Source organism: Struthio camelus, chromosome 2 (assembly GCF_040807025.1).
Source record: "Struthio camelus isolate bStrCam1 chromosome 2, bStrCam1.hap1, whole genome shotgun sequence".
NCBI classification, from domain to species: Eukaryota; Metazoa; Chordata; class Aves; order Struthioniformes; family Struthionidae; genus Struthio; species Struthio camelus.
This window is the reverse complement of record NC_090943.1, coordinates 9,907,428-9,923,301: the sequence shown is the minus strand read 5'-3', so window position 1 is coordinate 9,923,301 and position 15,874 is coordinate 9,907,428. Positions and strand designations below refer to the sequence as shown.

At 43.7% G+C, this 15,874-nt stretch overlaps 1 protein-coding gene across 1 annotated transcript; it reads right to left on the bottom strand.

Moving 5' to 3' along the window:
- Positions 1–3,736: 3,736 nt before the first annotated feature.
- Positions 3,737–13,367, bottom strand: INSIG1 (insulin induced gene 1). Its single transcript, XM_009682089.2, has 5 exons — positions 12,971–13,367; positions 10,957–11,081; positions 10,112–10,278; positions 9,532–9,631; positions 3,737–6,054 (listed from the first exon to the last, which is right to left on the bottom strand). The coding sequence occupies exons 1-5, from the start codon at positions 13,365–13,367 to the stop codon at positions 6,025–6,027; spliced, it is 819 nt and encodes a 272-aa protein (XP_009680384.1). The 3' UTR covers positions 3,737–6,024.
- Positions 13,368–15,874: the final 2,507 nt, after the last annotated feature.

Genomic DNA, 15,874 nt, shown 5'->3' with positions numbered 1-15,874 from the left:
TAACGTCAGTCCACAAAGCACTGGATCAAGGGCCAGGCCTTGCTTGTTTCCTGCTAATGCAATATTGTTAATCGTAGAATAGGTTTCAGGTGACAAATATTCTGATGAGCAGAGGAGCATCCTAACTTCTCTAGGAATAATCACAGAAGCGCTCAAGTGCAGGTTGGATCCAGGTGAAGTGGCACTTCTGTGGCAACTGGCATCCCTGGAGCCAGCCTCCAGCAGCATGAGGCAGCATGCTTGGAGGCTTCACTGTGTGGGCTTCAGCCCATACAAGGTGGGAGGCCACAGTCATTCTTGATGAGGAAAAAAGTGACCATCCCTACCTATCCTCAGGAAAGTGAGGTGCAAGGGAATTTGTCTGAGAGAATTTTTCCAAGACCTGTTTACAGGAATTATCAATGGTATTTTTCAGGTGTTCAGAGAATGAAAGATCCAGTGCTGATCAAGTTGTAAAGCAGAAGTCATTCAAAGCCCTTCAGAAGTCCTGTAGGTATGCGATAATCAAACTGTACATGCTTTTACCCTTAAGGTTTCTATAACTGGATTGCAGCAGCTCTCACAAAGCAAGTGACCTCTCTCAGGGATCTCACCGTCTTCTCCTAAATGACCGATTCTTAGATGTGACTATGACCTTCCAAAAGCCACCAGACACCTTTGTGTCCAAGTCGAAGGTGTAGATCATCCTGGAGATCACAAAGCCCTCGTTCAAGCCCAAAGGTCCTAACAATTCCTTGGTGACTATAGGCATGTTTGCAGTAGGCTGTGGACCTTTTTACGCTGCAGGATAAATCAGTCCTTTCTAAGCTCCGATTGTCTCAATAGTCGGTCATAGAGCCTCAGCAACTCTGCTTAGAAGTTTGCATACATCTCTGCAGTACACTGCAGTTCAAAATGCAGCCTGAAACGCAGACAGACCTTTCATCCTGAAGACCTCCAAGCTCACACACGAGCAACAAATTTCTGCAGATATACACCAGCAAACCTTTTTGTTACAGATCGGTATTAGATTTGACCTCAAATCCCTGTGAATCCCGCTTATTACGTCTTCACTTTTGGGCACCTGTTCTAAGACACCACATAGGGCACGAACTTTCTGTGCATTCATGTGCAGGTAACAGATGTACACACACCTCACTAGAATTTTTTTTAACCAAGTCAGTTCAGGTAGATACTGTTAGAACTAGTATAGCCTTCAAGAGTTTATCAGCAGGACTAAGAATATTCAGGACTAAAAAATAAGTTTGACCTCTGCGAAATCAGTTATCATTTGGTTTTATATTGTAACATCACCTGTTGTGATGTGCTAAATCATATTCAGCCCTGATTTCAACAGTCAGCCCTACCCCCCTGCATCAGCCTCTCCTTGTATGTTAATTATCTTAGTGGCCCTTTGCTTGACTCACTCCAATATATCCATGCTATTCTTGTATATCCCAGAGTGGGATACGGCATGCCCAACGTGGTCTCACCAGGGCTGAGTAGAGGAGAAATAACACCTCTCTCTATACTGACTTGAAGCACAGTATCACAGAGGCGTCTGTGTCACAGGTTAGACACCTGCCACCAAGATCCTTCTGTGAATTTTCTTCTGAACAACATCAATATAAAGTTGTTGTGTACCAGCTTTCATATGTTCTGCAATAGAAAAGGAAAATGTTTCCATGGGATGTTAGCCAATCCCATTGAACATCTTCACACACTGCATAGTGAAAGATCAGGTCTTGTCAGGAGGGGAAAAGTGACCTGCTTCTTGGGAAAAGTGACACATTAGGCTGCTCATTTTGCTTTCCTAGAAGTATGAGCTCTGACTGGCTACTGAACTAGAAGTTGATGGTGCAGCTGTCTTTGATTTCTGTGTAATTAAAATGCCAAATAGCATTTCTACTATAGGAAACATAGGACATTAATTTCTGTAACGCTTGTCTGATATTTAAGGAACAATTAAGAGCACCCTAAAACTACCTAAGAGGTGGACACGATTTACAGTAACAGAGAAAATTATTTGTAGCAGGAGAAAGGTAAAAATCACACTAAACAGAACTTGTGTGAGCTCTGACCCTTTATGACTTTTGGATAGTAATGCCAACGCAACTACATTGATTATATATGGAAGTTATTATATATCCTTCGCATTTTGTTTCTGAAAGTTAAAAACATAGGCTAGTAGCACCATTACAATCTACAGCCTTTCTTAGCGCACAGATATGCGATAAAAACCACAGTCCTCACCCCCACGTAGTTACATATGGGAACTATGACAGATTAATTAACGAAGACCATAGAAAACCGTCATTGAACAAAATAAGGATTCAAATGCAGGGAGAAGACTAAGTGTGGCACATACTAACTAATATACACTAAATGGTACATTCATTAATAGAAAATGAACACACTTCCATTATCTCCACAGAAGAAACCACCCATAGAAAAATTTCCTGGCATTTCAGCTGGAAGGACTTAACGATCACCCACCTCTAAGATTTAGAAGATAGGGCCCTTAATGATCTCTTACATAGAGGTATGTTTTGTTCAGTTAGTCCAACATGGAAGACCTCGTTCTCATGAATTTTGGAGCAACTCTGATGAAAGGCAACTAAAACTTAATTTCATTACTCAACATGTTCCTGTTGCATTCAGAGAACAGTCTATGGGCCCTCCTGTGGCTAATTTAGCACCTGCAAATCCCCATGCTTAAAGCCAAAGGCTGTATAACCTATCGCATAGTTCCCGCAAATTCATTCACAGGTCAAATCATCATGCTTTCTAGAAGAAACTTTTTTCCTCTCCTTTAGAAACTTTGTACACACTTACCTGTCTTGAAAGGAGACTATCAGTAAGATGTCCTAACTCTCCAAGACCAGCCTGTATCCTAAACTTTTTTTGTATTTTTAACTCCTTTTGACAAAACCTTGAGAGAGCCTGAGGGAAAACAATGCACCCTGAGGACCTGGATCAGGCACCCTTAGACTGGAACTGTTATGGTGGTCTAAACTACTTCCCCAGCTGACACGTGGCACTCAGTGGAGTTAAGCAGACAACATAAGCTGTCTCAGCTACAACAGCTAAGAAGTTCCCAATGAAGGCTGCTTTAACTAAGCCAACAGACGCCACTAAAATGGATGAAGGTTGATGACAAAGCCATTCCACTGTTTCCACTACAAACGTAGCAGCCTTTGTGAGAAGTCGGAAATAAGTCGAAATAATGCCGCAAAATTGAAATCTTTTTGGCTAAACTTGCAAGACACTATCTTTCCTAAATCAGAGGACATAAGTCTCAGAAGTGCTCAGCCTTATCAGCTGTGCTTACTTGTTCTTACTGTTTGAACACTTCAAGATGCTTCAGATGCTTTCAGTACTCATTGCTGCAAATAACCAAGCTGCAAAAGCAAGCTGCCTGTTTGCCCTGCCCCCTCCATATTTTGTTTCTAATTATGAATTTCAGCATCTTGGAAGACAATGATAATAGCATTCTGCATTTAAGCTCATCTTAAGTCATGTAACAGTAACATATACTTATCCCACTCTCTTGGCACAACAGTAAGGCTCTTTTTCTTGAACTCTATAATCCAAGCTGGAAACCCTTCTAAAAGCTAATCTCGCCAAAGTTCAGTTCAGACGTTTTTTTTTAAACTACTGAGTATGCATGACTGAATATTAGTTATGCAACCATAACAACTGTCCTTTTCAAGAAAAATTCCTGCATAATATGAATACAGAGAATCCAAGGCAAATATTACTTGGTCTTAAAACTTTAATAGTAAAAAAAGTGTAAAACCAAACACACTGCTGAAAACTTACCAGTAAGAATGAGAATTTAAGTGTTCAAATTCAGAATAGTGCAAATTTTCTTCACTCCCCTCCCACCTCTTCCAAACTTAAATCACTTTGGTTCATATACTTACAAGTATTGGCAAAAAATGAACTTCTGACTTACATTTTTGGCTGTATTATTTGTAACACATACAGATTTACAGTCTTTACAAATAAATCGTAAATACCTATCAATCAATATATGCAGAGATCACTGTTACCTGTACTTCCATCTGGTGTTATAAGGCTTTGAAACTGGTTTTGGGATGGTTACAAAACTGTTTCTCCACCAAGTAGCATACTTCTTAAAATGGCTGAGCTGATCCAGTCCTGCTCTAAGGACCTAATCTCTTCAAGTAGTCCTACAAAATGTGATTTTTCACATTTTAAACATTTGAGGAAGGATCTAATACCAGCAAAATTACTCTTGATTTACACTAAATAGAGATTAGAATCAGGGTCTGCTGTTTAATTTAGATTTTGCGCTAAACGTTTTTTTTACTATATAGAAAGAAAAACACACGTAGCAGTTATCACATTCCTCTCAAAGAGTAAATATAGCCAGAACACTGCTACCTTGCCTTAATATCTTCTTTTGATGGGTCAGTCTTTAACAGATGCCTCTATATCTGAAGCCATTTAAGATTGGAAATGAAGAAAAAAAAAAAACATAATACAAAAGGCAAATCCATAAAAGTCTACAAGTACACCATAACCACAAAATCGGAGTATTTCTAAAAATCTGGGTTCAATGAAAGAGACAACAAAACTAGCTTTCCTAGTTAAATAAGTTATTGCTCCATTTGATTCCATGCAGCATTGAAATGAACTCAGAACCCTTTTCTCTTTAATCTCTCATAAGAAACAATGAATATTGAAGAGAATATAAGGCTCAGATTTACTGTACATTGCACTTAAAATTTAAGACCTAATACTTGCTATTTAGGTCTATGGTGGTCTAAACTATCAAATGAATTGTGCTCACCAGAACTAAGTATTAAGAAACACCAAATGTTTAATGTAGTGACATAAGCACTCTTCTTTTTACAAGGCAATCACAGATTGCAAGTTCTATAGGGTTGTGAAAAAACAAACAAGTGATCTCTTTCAGAAGCTGAGAAAAGAAGTTGTTCATTATTACTATTGTTCACATACATTTTATATCACATTTTAGGCCTGTCCCTGTTTCCCATCAATTCAATCAAAACCCTGACTCAAACAGAAGCAAGATCAGACATATCTCTAGGAGAAAACTCCTAACCTTTTTGACTTAAGGAGTTGGGGGCATACACTCAATGCCTGTAAGCATCTGCAGTGCTAGTTTTTTTCAGAGGTATCAGATATTTAAGACGCCTGAAGACCTATCTCAGTAAGATCCCGAAGCGTATGTCTAACTTTAAGCAGGAATACTCAAATACACTTAAGTCGCCTACTGAATGGGGAACAGAATTTGATCCTCTCAAATCCTATTGCAAGCTTCAGAAGAAATGAAGTTTCAAGTCAGGATTTCCTGATAGTTAATATTCACTTTAGAACAAGATTGTCCAGTATTCACCTATCATATTGAATTAATTTAGAAATTCCAAACTCGGTGATTTAAAAACTTTCCTCCCTCCAACCCCCTCCTCCACCGAAGACCGAGACACTCAATGCAGCATTACAAGTAAGGGCATGATTCCTTCATAAGTCTCTTTAAAGGCATTGCATTAATGCTTTCATCTATTTCGATCACTCTTATTTTTAAATAACCCTATTTTAAAAAGATTTGGATAAATACTATTCCTATTAAACCATACTTCATCATTGTTAAGCACCATCAATCTACTTCCTTTGGGCACTGATACAAGAGCTTGTAATTAAATTTTAGTTTCAAGGCTTCAAAACATGGCAGCTGCTTCAATAACTTACGTTGGAGTCTAATACTTGGAAAACTGCCACTTAGCCTGAACAGTTGTATGTAACTTGGTGTTAAATTCTTCCAGAGAACAGCCATATGCAAAATGCTTATGCAGTAAATCAGGGTGAGATTTCAAGATAAGCAGTTAATTTCACTTGGCTATTCTAAGAGTGGATTAATAATTTTTTCACAAGTCATTTGTGCAGTGAGCCCATAAAGAGATTATTTTTTTCTAAATAATCTTCAATTTAAAACAGGAACACATCTTCTTAATGTTGTTTTCACACTGGCATCATGCCCTCTCCTCCAAAGATTTAGTCATTGTGTGGTTTCTCTGGAATACCCTGCAGATAGGAAGGGAAAACAAACAAACAAAAAAGAGGTAAGTTATACTTTAATGCCATGTGGCAAGTCAACACATTATCCAACGCTTTCAGTAAATAGCAGATTAACCTCAGCTAAGGCAATGACCTAGCAGACTTTATTGATTGTAAAAGCCCAACGAGGAGGTGCTCCATAACCAGACAAAAATACCCTACTATGGTGCTGTGCCACTTCCGCCCAACCATTTGATAAATGCATCTACCAGTTACACTGCTTTTTACATCACTTTGTGTATCTTCTGCTAAGAAAGCAACTGAGACATGGAGAAAACATAGTGCTTACTTAACGGGCGTTAATTTCTTTTTTTATGACTGTATTTCAAGTTATGGCTTCAAGCCAAAATTTCCGTTTTGTCCATCAAAGACTGGTACTGATAGACTTAACTCATCTCCTTCCGAGTTCCTTTTCGAGTATGAAACCCTAGAAGCATTTAAATATAAGAGTCATTTAACTAATTTTTTTAAAAAAAAGCTTGTAAGAAGTTATTCTCGCTCTACAGAAAATGAGTCAAACTACAAAAGCCCTCAAGTACTGAATGCAGTCACATTTGTGCAGCCTCAAGCAGTATCAAACAACGGATATTTGTGAGGGGGATGTTCTGAATATCCTAGGTGTTGGAACGGAGGGCAAGAGCCAATGGCTGCAGCAGCAACTTCTCGTTCAAAAAAAAATCAAAAGATTAAAGAAAACATTGGATCCTTAAGCTGGCAGCAAAAAACAACCTGGGCTAACAGCAGGTTTACTTAAACGTAATACTGCACTTGGTTACTATGTACAAGCTCAACTGAAATCCAGTGAGCAAAAAGCAGCAAGCATCTCCCAGTCAACATTTTTCAGACAGGATGGGAGTGGGATTTCTCATGATGGTAAGCAGACCGGAGCTGTAGAAGGATAAAACTGAACTTTACTGGGCTCCTTCGCCACCACTATAGATCTTAACATCCAGGCAGAATGTGTGTGAAGTGCTGTATTTCTGACATGTGTTTCGTATATTTTTCTGGTTACTTAAGTCAAGCAGTATTTAGGGTAAGGATGACCATTCTCTAGCACTGTTTTGTACATTTACTAGGACAGACACAGCCCTGTAGCTTAGACCTCTTCAGTTAGAGGAGCAACATTTTAATCTCAAGAATCCCACTCTCAGCATCATTACATTTCTCCAAATTTCTTTTCTAACTGCAAAAGCTGGATGCGGCACAGGGAGAAGCAAGGCAGCTTCACTTCACCAGAGTATTTTCCACAGGTGCTGCCTTCCACTCTGTACATGTCCAGAAAATAGCTGTTGTTTGATTTGCAACTGTCAAATGCAGCCAAACAGCTCAGTGAGGGCAGGAAAAGATTGTTACAGAAAGAATACCATTTCATTCAGGTTTATTTTAAAGCTGCAATATTGCATCTTGCCACCTTCACACTGGATGGTAAAGCAGATGATACTTTTGGGTCATCTCTAAAGAAGAATGATCTAGCAGTCTTTTAAAGGCAGGACTGAGAGAAATTCTTCTAATTTCCAGAACTGAATACTTCATAATCATTTTGCAAGTATTCCTGCAAAAATGTTGGCCTTTTTAAAATTCTTTGCAGGCTAAGTGAGAATAATGCAAAATACACGAGAAGATATTTATAGATAACCAAAACAGAGTGCTTTGCCTCGCCAGCCTCCCTCCCTCTTTGGAGGGAGAATGACAAAATTGTCAGGAAACTTGCAGACAGGAGCCAGTCTGATTTTAACTGCACTCAGCTGAGCTGCCAGCTGAAAAAAGAAGGCAAATAAAAAGGAAAGGGGAGAGGAAAATCCTACACACTAAATTTATTTTAGCCCTTTCTTCTTTAAGGCTTCCTTTCTTTGCCTTCTACCACACAAAGCATGGCATCCCAGAAGTACTGAATATACCAATATGAAATACAGAACTGGAGCATATACCTGACCCAATAGCTTTATTATGGGACATCATTTGTGAAAGTGGAGATTAGATTTTCCACTCAAACCAAGGGGGAAAAAAAAACCCCACACAATCCACACTTTTTAATAGCAATGACAGAAAGCCCAAAACTATCCCCCCTGCCCAAACATTTAACTGGGCTGCAGGGGACAGGGAGCTGGAAAAACATGCAGACAGTCTACTTCAGATTCCAGTGATGTACGAGTAGTGGCGAGTTTGTATTTTAAAGAACTTGAGAGCAAATCAAAACTGATTTAAGTTTAAGAGCGTGATCCTGGCCTAGGGAAATCTGTAACTTTGTATCAAGCCAGCAGTTAAGAATTCTTAAAGGGAAAAGCCTTACGAAGCAGGCCTTCTTTCCCAACGCATTTGGGTGTTGCTGGTTTTTTTTTTTTTTTTTTTTTTTTTTTACAACGGTCTTTTCTACAAGATGCTACGGTAATTTTGTGTAACTTAAAATCAATTCTAAAATAATCTTTAATGTTATCCACTGGTGGTCAAGCAACACGGCTTTTTTCCTCAGCTTGTCTGCAAGCCTGTCAGTCTACAGAGTCAAGTCCTGTCTGCATTAGATATACATTAGAACCTAACACTGGGTTAGGAAGGTTAGGCAGAAGAGACAGAAAGGCTGTTTCAGGCAAGACAGCTAGACTATTTTTTATTCATTTGCGGTTTAACAATCTCAAAGTAGTTTTTCTCCTTATTAAACAGCTTTGAATAGAGACTATTTCAGGAATTTCAAGTCTACATGCTTTTCTCAGTAAAGATTGAGGGTACCTCAACAGCCCTAGAAAAGTGAAATGCTTCAAGAATGTTTACTAGGATAAAGGAAATATGTAGCAAAGGAGATAGATAGTAGTTAAATCAATACGGTATTAATTACTACTACCCATCAGTGTCAGAATGCATTTGACAAGCAGGGCTTAAGCTGATGTGCAAGCATACAGCCAGGTTTATGGTTAAGACGACTGCAAGGAAATAACTGAAAAGCTAGCAAATGAGAATCAATTATATTATGCCATATATCGGGTGGTACTTTAACTATCTTAGCTGAACAGAAACAGCATATTTCATTCTAGAGTGACAGAATTCAATGCTACATAAAGGCATTTCCTTTCACCTAAATAACGAAAATGCCTTACTGAATTAATAATTAGAGCAAGCCTACCTCTCAGCTTCTTAGTTCTATCAGATGTTAGGCCAAACTGTTGGAGAGGCACTGATTAAGATTCTGGCCAGTTCTGGTATATTGCTTCCTGTCTTTTTCCAGCAACACCCTAAATAAGTTAGGTACAGAGGATACTCAAATACTAACTATGAAGACAGTTCCCAGTTCACTGGCTATATAGATTGTATGCTTACATTTCAACTCTTGGTAACATTTCTGTGAATCTTAGTCTATGAGTCATACCCTCAAAGGCATAACTTGTCCTTGGATTACCAACGCTGGAGAGTATTTGCACGGTTAAAAGGAAATGCTAATTATACAATAATTACCATAGCCAGTTGGCGTCCTATGTTTCCTACCGTCACACCTCCTGAGAAAAATATACATGGAAGCCAAGAACGGATGTAAAGAAAATCCGGGGATGTATACCTAACAAAAGGAAATATGTTAGAGACGAGGTATTATCATCACCTTATCATGCTGTTAACAAGACACAACAGAATTCTCTCCTCAAGTCCGAGCAGAATGGTAGCACAGGAGAGGGAATGCAGAGACCAAAACAAATCAGTTATCCGGCAAAAAGGCTTATTAAGATAAAAGGCAGTTTCTTAGCCAACAAAATTCAGAAATTCTCTCCTGAGAGCCAGTTAACAGTACACCAAGTCAGAAGTTTGGTTTGTTGAGGTGCTGTTATTTCACCACAGGTCTGAGTCCGTCTCCTTGCCACCCTCCCCCCCAACCTCCGGTTGATCATTTGGAATAACTGCACAGTTAGCTGCCTTAGACAAACAAAATATCTTTTTAATAAGAATATGCCAAATGTGTTAATAACTAATTTTCAGTTCATGTGCATCTCCATTTTTTATTAAGACAAGAGAATTGAAATACTATCTTAAAAGAGTAACTTACTGATAAACACCATTATATACAAGAAACTGGGTTATCAGAGTTGCTACAAAGGCTATTGTAATTCCAAGCCCGAGACCACTTCTTGAACGATCAAAGGTCCACCAAAGGCCCAGTGACAAGGCTGCTAGAGTCAAGGACAGTTGGACATTGTTTGCAAAATCTAGTTTCTGGGAAAAGACGTTAAGGACAATCCTTTAAAATCTGCAGACATCTTGTTGCTGAAGCTGAACAAGAGAACCCAACTTGCAAGATTGTATATCTCAATGCGATACGCTTAGGATCTGGTTTTCAGGCCTGCTGAGCCATCGCTGCTCTTGCTGACTTTATCTGGAGTGTGAGTGCAAAGACAACATCAATTCTTCTCACACTGAGTAGCCTTTCGCTACCTATACTATACGCTATTATATTTAACTCTCACGGATTTTTGTCCCAGGTAACCTGCTGATTTAGGTTTTCTGCTCAAATCATTACTATTCAACACAAAACCAACACTTTTACACAACAGCTGAGTGCATCTCTCTTGTTAATATATTCAGTTTTTTAATCTGTGTGCTGTCTACACCTAATAACACAAATTACACTGTTACACTCACAGTTGTATCGGATATTATAGCATGCCTACTCCTGCCTACTCCTCCCCCAACCCAAAATCTAATTATTAAATGGACTATGGTGCTCTCAAACTTCTGTAAAACTTCCAACACAATACTTTATGTCCCTCTATGTCTCGGCCAGTAGCACCATCCTTACCTTTGTAAGACCCCAAAACATAGATGGAAGAGACTGTTTCATGACAATGAAACACTAAGCACAGCAACTAACAGTATAAATGCGTTCAAGGATACAGCACTTGCATGATTAATACCAACGAAAACTGCTATGCATCGCATTACACTGGCCCACTCTCTCTTGAACTTGTGCGGTTCTCCAAGGTGGCTGTCAATGCAGGGATACAGCAGGCCAACAACAGCTGCAACGGAATCAATTAAGAGTACTAGTATTAGCCATTACACAATGATCATTCCAATGCTGCTAAATATTAGCTTGGCAAATAAGTGATTGACAAAGCCACCTAAGTAGTCAAGAGCCCATCATGCTACTGTAAGGCAGATGAAGTCAGTTATTAACACCCTCCCCAAACACCCCCCCTCCCTTTTTTTTTTTTTTGGAAAAAGACGTTTTAAAGTAACATTCTTCTTGAACCTGTAAAACAGTTATGCTGCAAGATTAAGGTACATGTGCAGAACAGCAAGTTTTACAAACTTGATTCATTAGCTGTCAACCAGTCCCTGAAGTAACGTTTGCTGGACTTAAAAGTTTCTTGGCAGGAGTTGCTTTCTTTCCTTCTACAGGATCATGAGGCTAACCTCTTCAAATCAACTGCGTTTTGATATCAAATAGAGGCTGGACAGAATTTAAGGAAGTGACTGCTAGCAGTCATTCATGCCAGTGAAAAAAAATTACTCATTATTAAGCAGAGGAAGTTTTGCCCTAACAGAGCATTTTCTCAGTCTGCAAACAAGGTTATAAGAAAAAAAGGTTAGCATGATCTTGCTACTAGCACAAACACTAGGTGAGTTTTACTCTTCTAAGGCTTGCAATTCCTTACAAGGTCACAAGCCCCAGGTTTAGACATGCTACTTTAACTATAGTATATTTGCTTGTTTCCTTACCCTATTTTTTCCCTTAACTTCTAAAAGGAACGATTTTATGTGAAGAACACTACAAGACACATCATTCTATGAAAAAGTACAAGTGACTGGATTACGAGGAGTTTTCATTTTCTCATGCCAGTTGCCAGGATTGTCGAGCAGGATTTTTACCTTACGGTAACAACTAAATGACAAAGTTTTACTCCTGTTGGAACAGGATCATTGGAACTCTCACTAGAGCCCATTTTACGGCAATCTCTTTTCACTACATGAGTTATCATTCCTTTTAGCAAAAGATTATTCATTTCCACTTTCTTACTACAAGCAGCACAAGACAATACTTGCACTGCCACTGACATATTTATTCCCTTAACCCTTCGCTAAAGTAGTACATGCATACGAGACGTTTGATAAAAATCAGGATTCTGATTTTAACACTAGTCAATCAGATAAACGCCCGCTGCTGTTTCGATTACAGCACACAAAGGCCTCTCATTTCCACCGGGTGTTTTGCGCCGTGGCTCTGCGTGCACCCGCGGGCGCTGGCAGCGGCGGTGCCCCGCGGAGGGGGGGGGGGGGCGCGGGACCCAGCGCCCCCGCACTGCTCCCAGCCCGCCACCGCACGTGACTTCCTTGTTTTCGGCCCGTGGCATGTTGGCCGCGCCAGCCAATGGGGAGAGCCCGCGGCGACTCACCAGTTCCGGTGGGAGCCAATCAGAGCGCGAGTAGAGGTGACGCGCACCGCGGCCGCTGCGCCGGCTCCGAGCGGCCCGGCCGGGCCCGGCGGTGGCGGCGGGGGAGAGGGAGCCGGGGCTGCGGCGGAGGGCGCACAGCCGCCGCCTTTTTTTGCAGCAGGCCGAGGTTTACATACACGCCTTCTGCTGGCCCCGCATTACTGGGTGGGGGTACACGTGCTGCTTCATGCTTCAAAATTACAGCGCACTTCCCCAAAAAAGAGATGCGCTTCAGGTGTATTACTGAACTCAACTAAGATCAGAAAACGTGCAGACAAGTATAAAAGGTGTGTTGGTTCCTGGATAAAGCTGGAATCAATCTAGGTCCAAAAAAACCAGAATTTACATCACTTACATTCTACACACCAAATGCTGTAAGCGCAACGCTCCAACACACACAGGCCAAACATTCAGCGCTGCTGCCTTGCCTTCCCACAGGAGGGGAAGGAAAACCGGTCACGAAAGGGACTCACCTGCAGCCGTCCCACAGCAAGGGGGCACCCACCAGGCAGAGGGGAAGATCGTGGAAATGACTTCTTCAGGGAATAGAGTCACATTTCTCTGGATCTGCAGCAAGTTCAGCACCAATGCCATGAAAGCACCAACAACAAAGAGGACCACACTCCTCTGCACAAGGTGTTGACTCAAGTTCAAGGTGCTACTGCTGCTACTGGAATTACTGCTGACACTGGAGGTGCTGGGGCTCCGTGCTCCATGACCCACCAAAGCCAGCGAGGAGTTTGAGACAGAGGAGCTCAGCATCTCGCCCACCTTGGCGGCCAGCCCAGCAGCAGTGTCCCCCAGGTGGTTTTTATGCCTTCCCCTGGCAGCGCAGGAACAGCTCCAGGTGCAGTTCTCTAACCTGGGCATTGGCTTCACCCGGGTCCTGAAACACACGCACAGCGACAGCCTGTTACGACTCCAAAACGACGGGGCGGTTCAAGCCCAAGCCGTTATACAGTGCTGACGTACAGACCAGAAACAAAACAACACGCACTTCTACAACACTAGCCACGTGGAAGCTTTAAAGGCACCGGGCAAACAGCCTTACAAGCCCGACAGACGGCCGCGGAGGGAGGTGCTGAACAGGAAAGTAAGATGCGGGCGGAAGCGGTGCGAGCGGACACAGCAGAGCTGCTGCGGGCTCCGGGGCCGCGCAGGCCGGGGCTGCCCCTGGCACCCCCGCTTCTCCGAGGAGGGGGGGAACCGCTGTCCAGATAACCGGGGTGAACACACAACCGCAGGGACCTCCAGGAGCATCCCCCCCCCCCTCCGGCCAGGATCCCGGCCAGACTCGCCCAGCCCCCTTTCTCCTGAGGGGAATGGAAGCGGTTTCCCCAATTCCGAGGCGTAAAACCATCCTCCCCCCAACCCCACCGCCTTCCCGCCGCTGTCCCTGCCCAAGGAGCGGGTCCCGCGGGCACCCGCGGCCGGGCCTCACCTCGCCTCGCTTCAGGGGGCCGCTCCGTCAGCGGGGAGAAGGGCGGAGGGTGAACGGCCGCCGCTCCTGCCGCCTCCCTCGCCCTCCCGCCCCGCGCTCTCGGCTCGCTGGCCCCGGCCCGCTCCCGGCCTAAGGTTTATAAGCCTCCGGCCCCGGGTGTCACGTTATCCGCCGCCGACCTACCCACAGCCAGAGGCAGAGACGGCCCCGCTGCTCCGCCACCCCCTCCCCTCGGCCGGGCCGGGCCGGGCCGGGCCGGGCTGGGCGGGCGGGGCGGCGGCGGCGGGGGAGGGGCAGGGGCAGAGCGCGGGAGCCGCCACGCCAGCCCGGGCTCCGGCCCCCGGTCGGGTGAGGCGCGACAGCCAATCAGAGCCGGGCGGCTGATATGACGTCGAGGACACACCACCCGCCTTCCTCTCTCTCGCTGTCTGCGCACCAACCACCCCCCCCCCCCGCCCCTCGCTGCCACCGCCGCCAGCTGACGGTGCGGCCAATAGCGGGCGGGGCGGCGGCGGCGGAGGAGGACGCGCGCGTGGCGCGTGGCGCGCGCCGCTTCGGGGCGGGGGAGGGGGCGGACGCACGTGCGCCACGCCCTCAACGGTCGGCGCCAACGGAGCGCGCCGGCCGTTTGTAACGGCTCGCCGGCGGGAGGGGGGGGAAGAGGGAAAGGGGAAGGGGCGCCACGACGACGAGGGTCACCTTGCCGCCTACCGCAGCCGGTGCGAATGGAGCAGGGGCGGCGGCCTCGGCAGCCTGGCCCTCAGGGGCTTGCCAGGCTCGCCAGGATGGGTGATCGCCTCGGGCGATGGCGTTTAGTCAAGGGGGGAAGTCGAAGGCGACTGACTGCCCAGGCTTCTCCAGAAGTTCAAGCGCTCGGCGTTCCTCGCTCGCTTGATCATACAATCACAGCGTTAAGAGGATCATGCCGAACCCAGATAGCTGCGAAAGAGGCCGGCTGGAGAGAGGGCCCATTTGGTCTCGAGCTCTTGACTTTTACCCCTGCACGCTGATAACCTGAACGGTTTACGTCACTGGTGAAATCTGAGTCATGATGCGCCCGGCCTCATAGCGTCGTTAAAATACGGTTAGATACAAGTTCGCCCACTGAATTCTGCGGGGGTCTGGAAACTGATAGGACGGGTGTGCTACGTATATGTTAGAATTTAGCACGACAAGTTGTCTAGGTAGCAGGACTCAGCTGCTAAGTTTTGGTTTAAAATACTGGTTCTCCAGGACACTTTGGAAACTAGCGCTTAGATGCAGGAAGAGTAACTGGATTTGTGGTTCATTTAGATAGCATCACTGGAGCCAGCAGGTCTTTCTTTTTCACAGGAGATGCACTCTATTTATAGTGTGAAAGGATGTAAGACCCAATGGCTTCCCGAGCGATAACACTGAGGATTTAAGCATCTTCATGCGCTTGCTAGCCTTGACCGTGAGGGCAGAATAATGATCCAAGTTCAACTCTGTTGGGTCTCATTGCTGTGTTAAATGGAACAAACGTCGATAAAACATAAGGAAAGAGGTGTGCCCGCTGTATATGGTAAAGAGCAAAATTCGTCTAGGATAAGTTTATCCATTCTCATCGTTTGGTCAGTTCCAGCTAGCATGTAAAGAGTTAGGATAGCTGAACGCACAGAGCAATGTGCCCTTGGGCTGAATATTTGTCTGCTTTGTGATGGAGGAATTGTTAGTGCCGTTGTTTGGAGTGACAGAGGAGTTGAATATTTTGCTCTTAATAATGACTAGCTTGGGAACAGACCAGTTCTGCCTTGCTGACCTTATCATTGGACTGCCATATAACATGTATATCTGTATATGTGGTGTCATAAATGATGAGTTTCTATTGGTGTCTTATCTCCATAGTATGATCGAGTGTTAAAAAAGCTATAGGTTTTAGTCTGATATGTTAAAATTGTTTGCAGTCTTCTGTCAG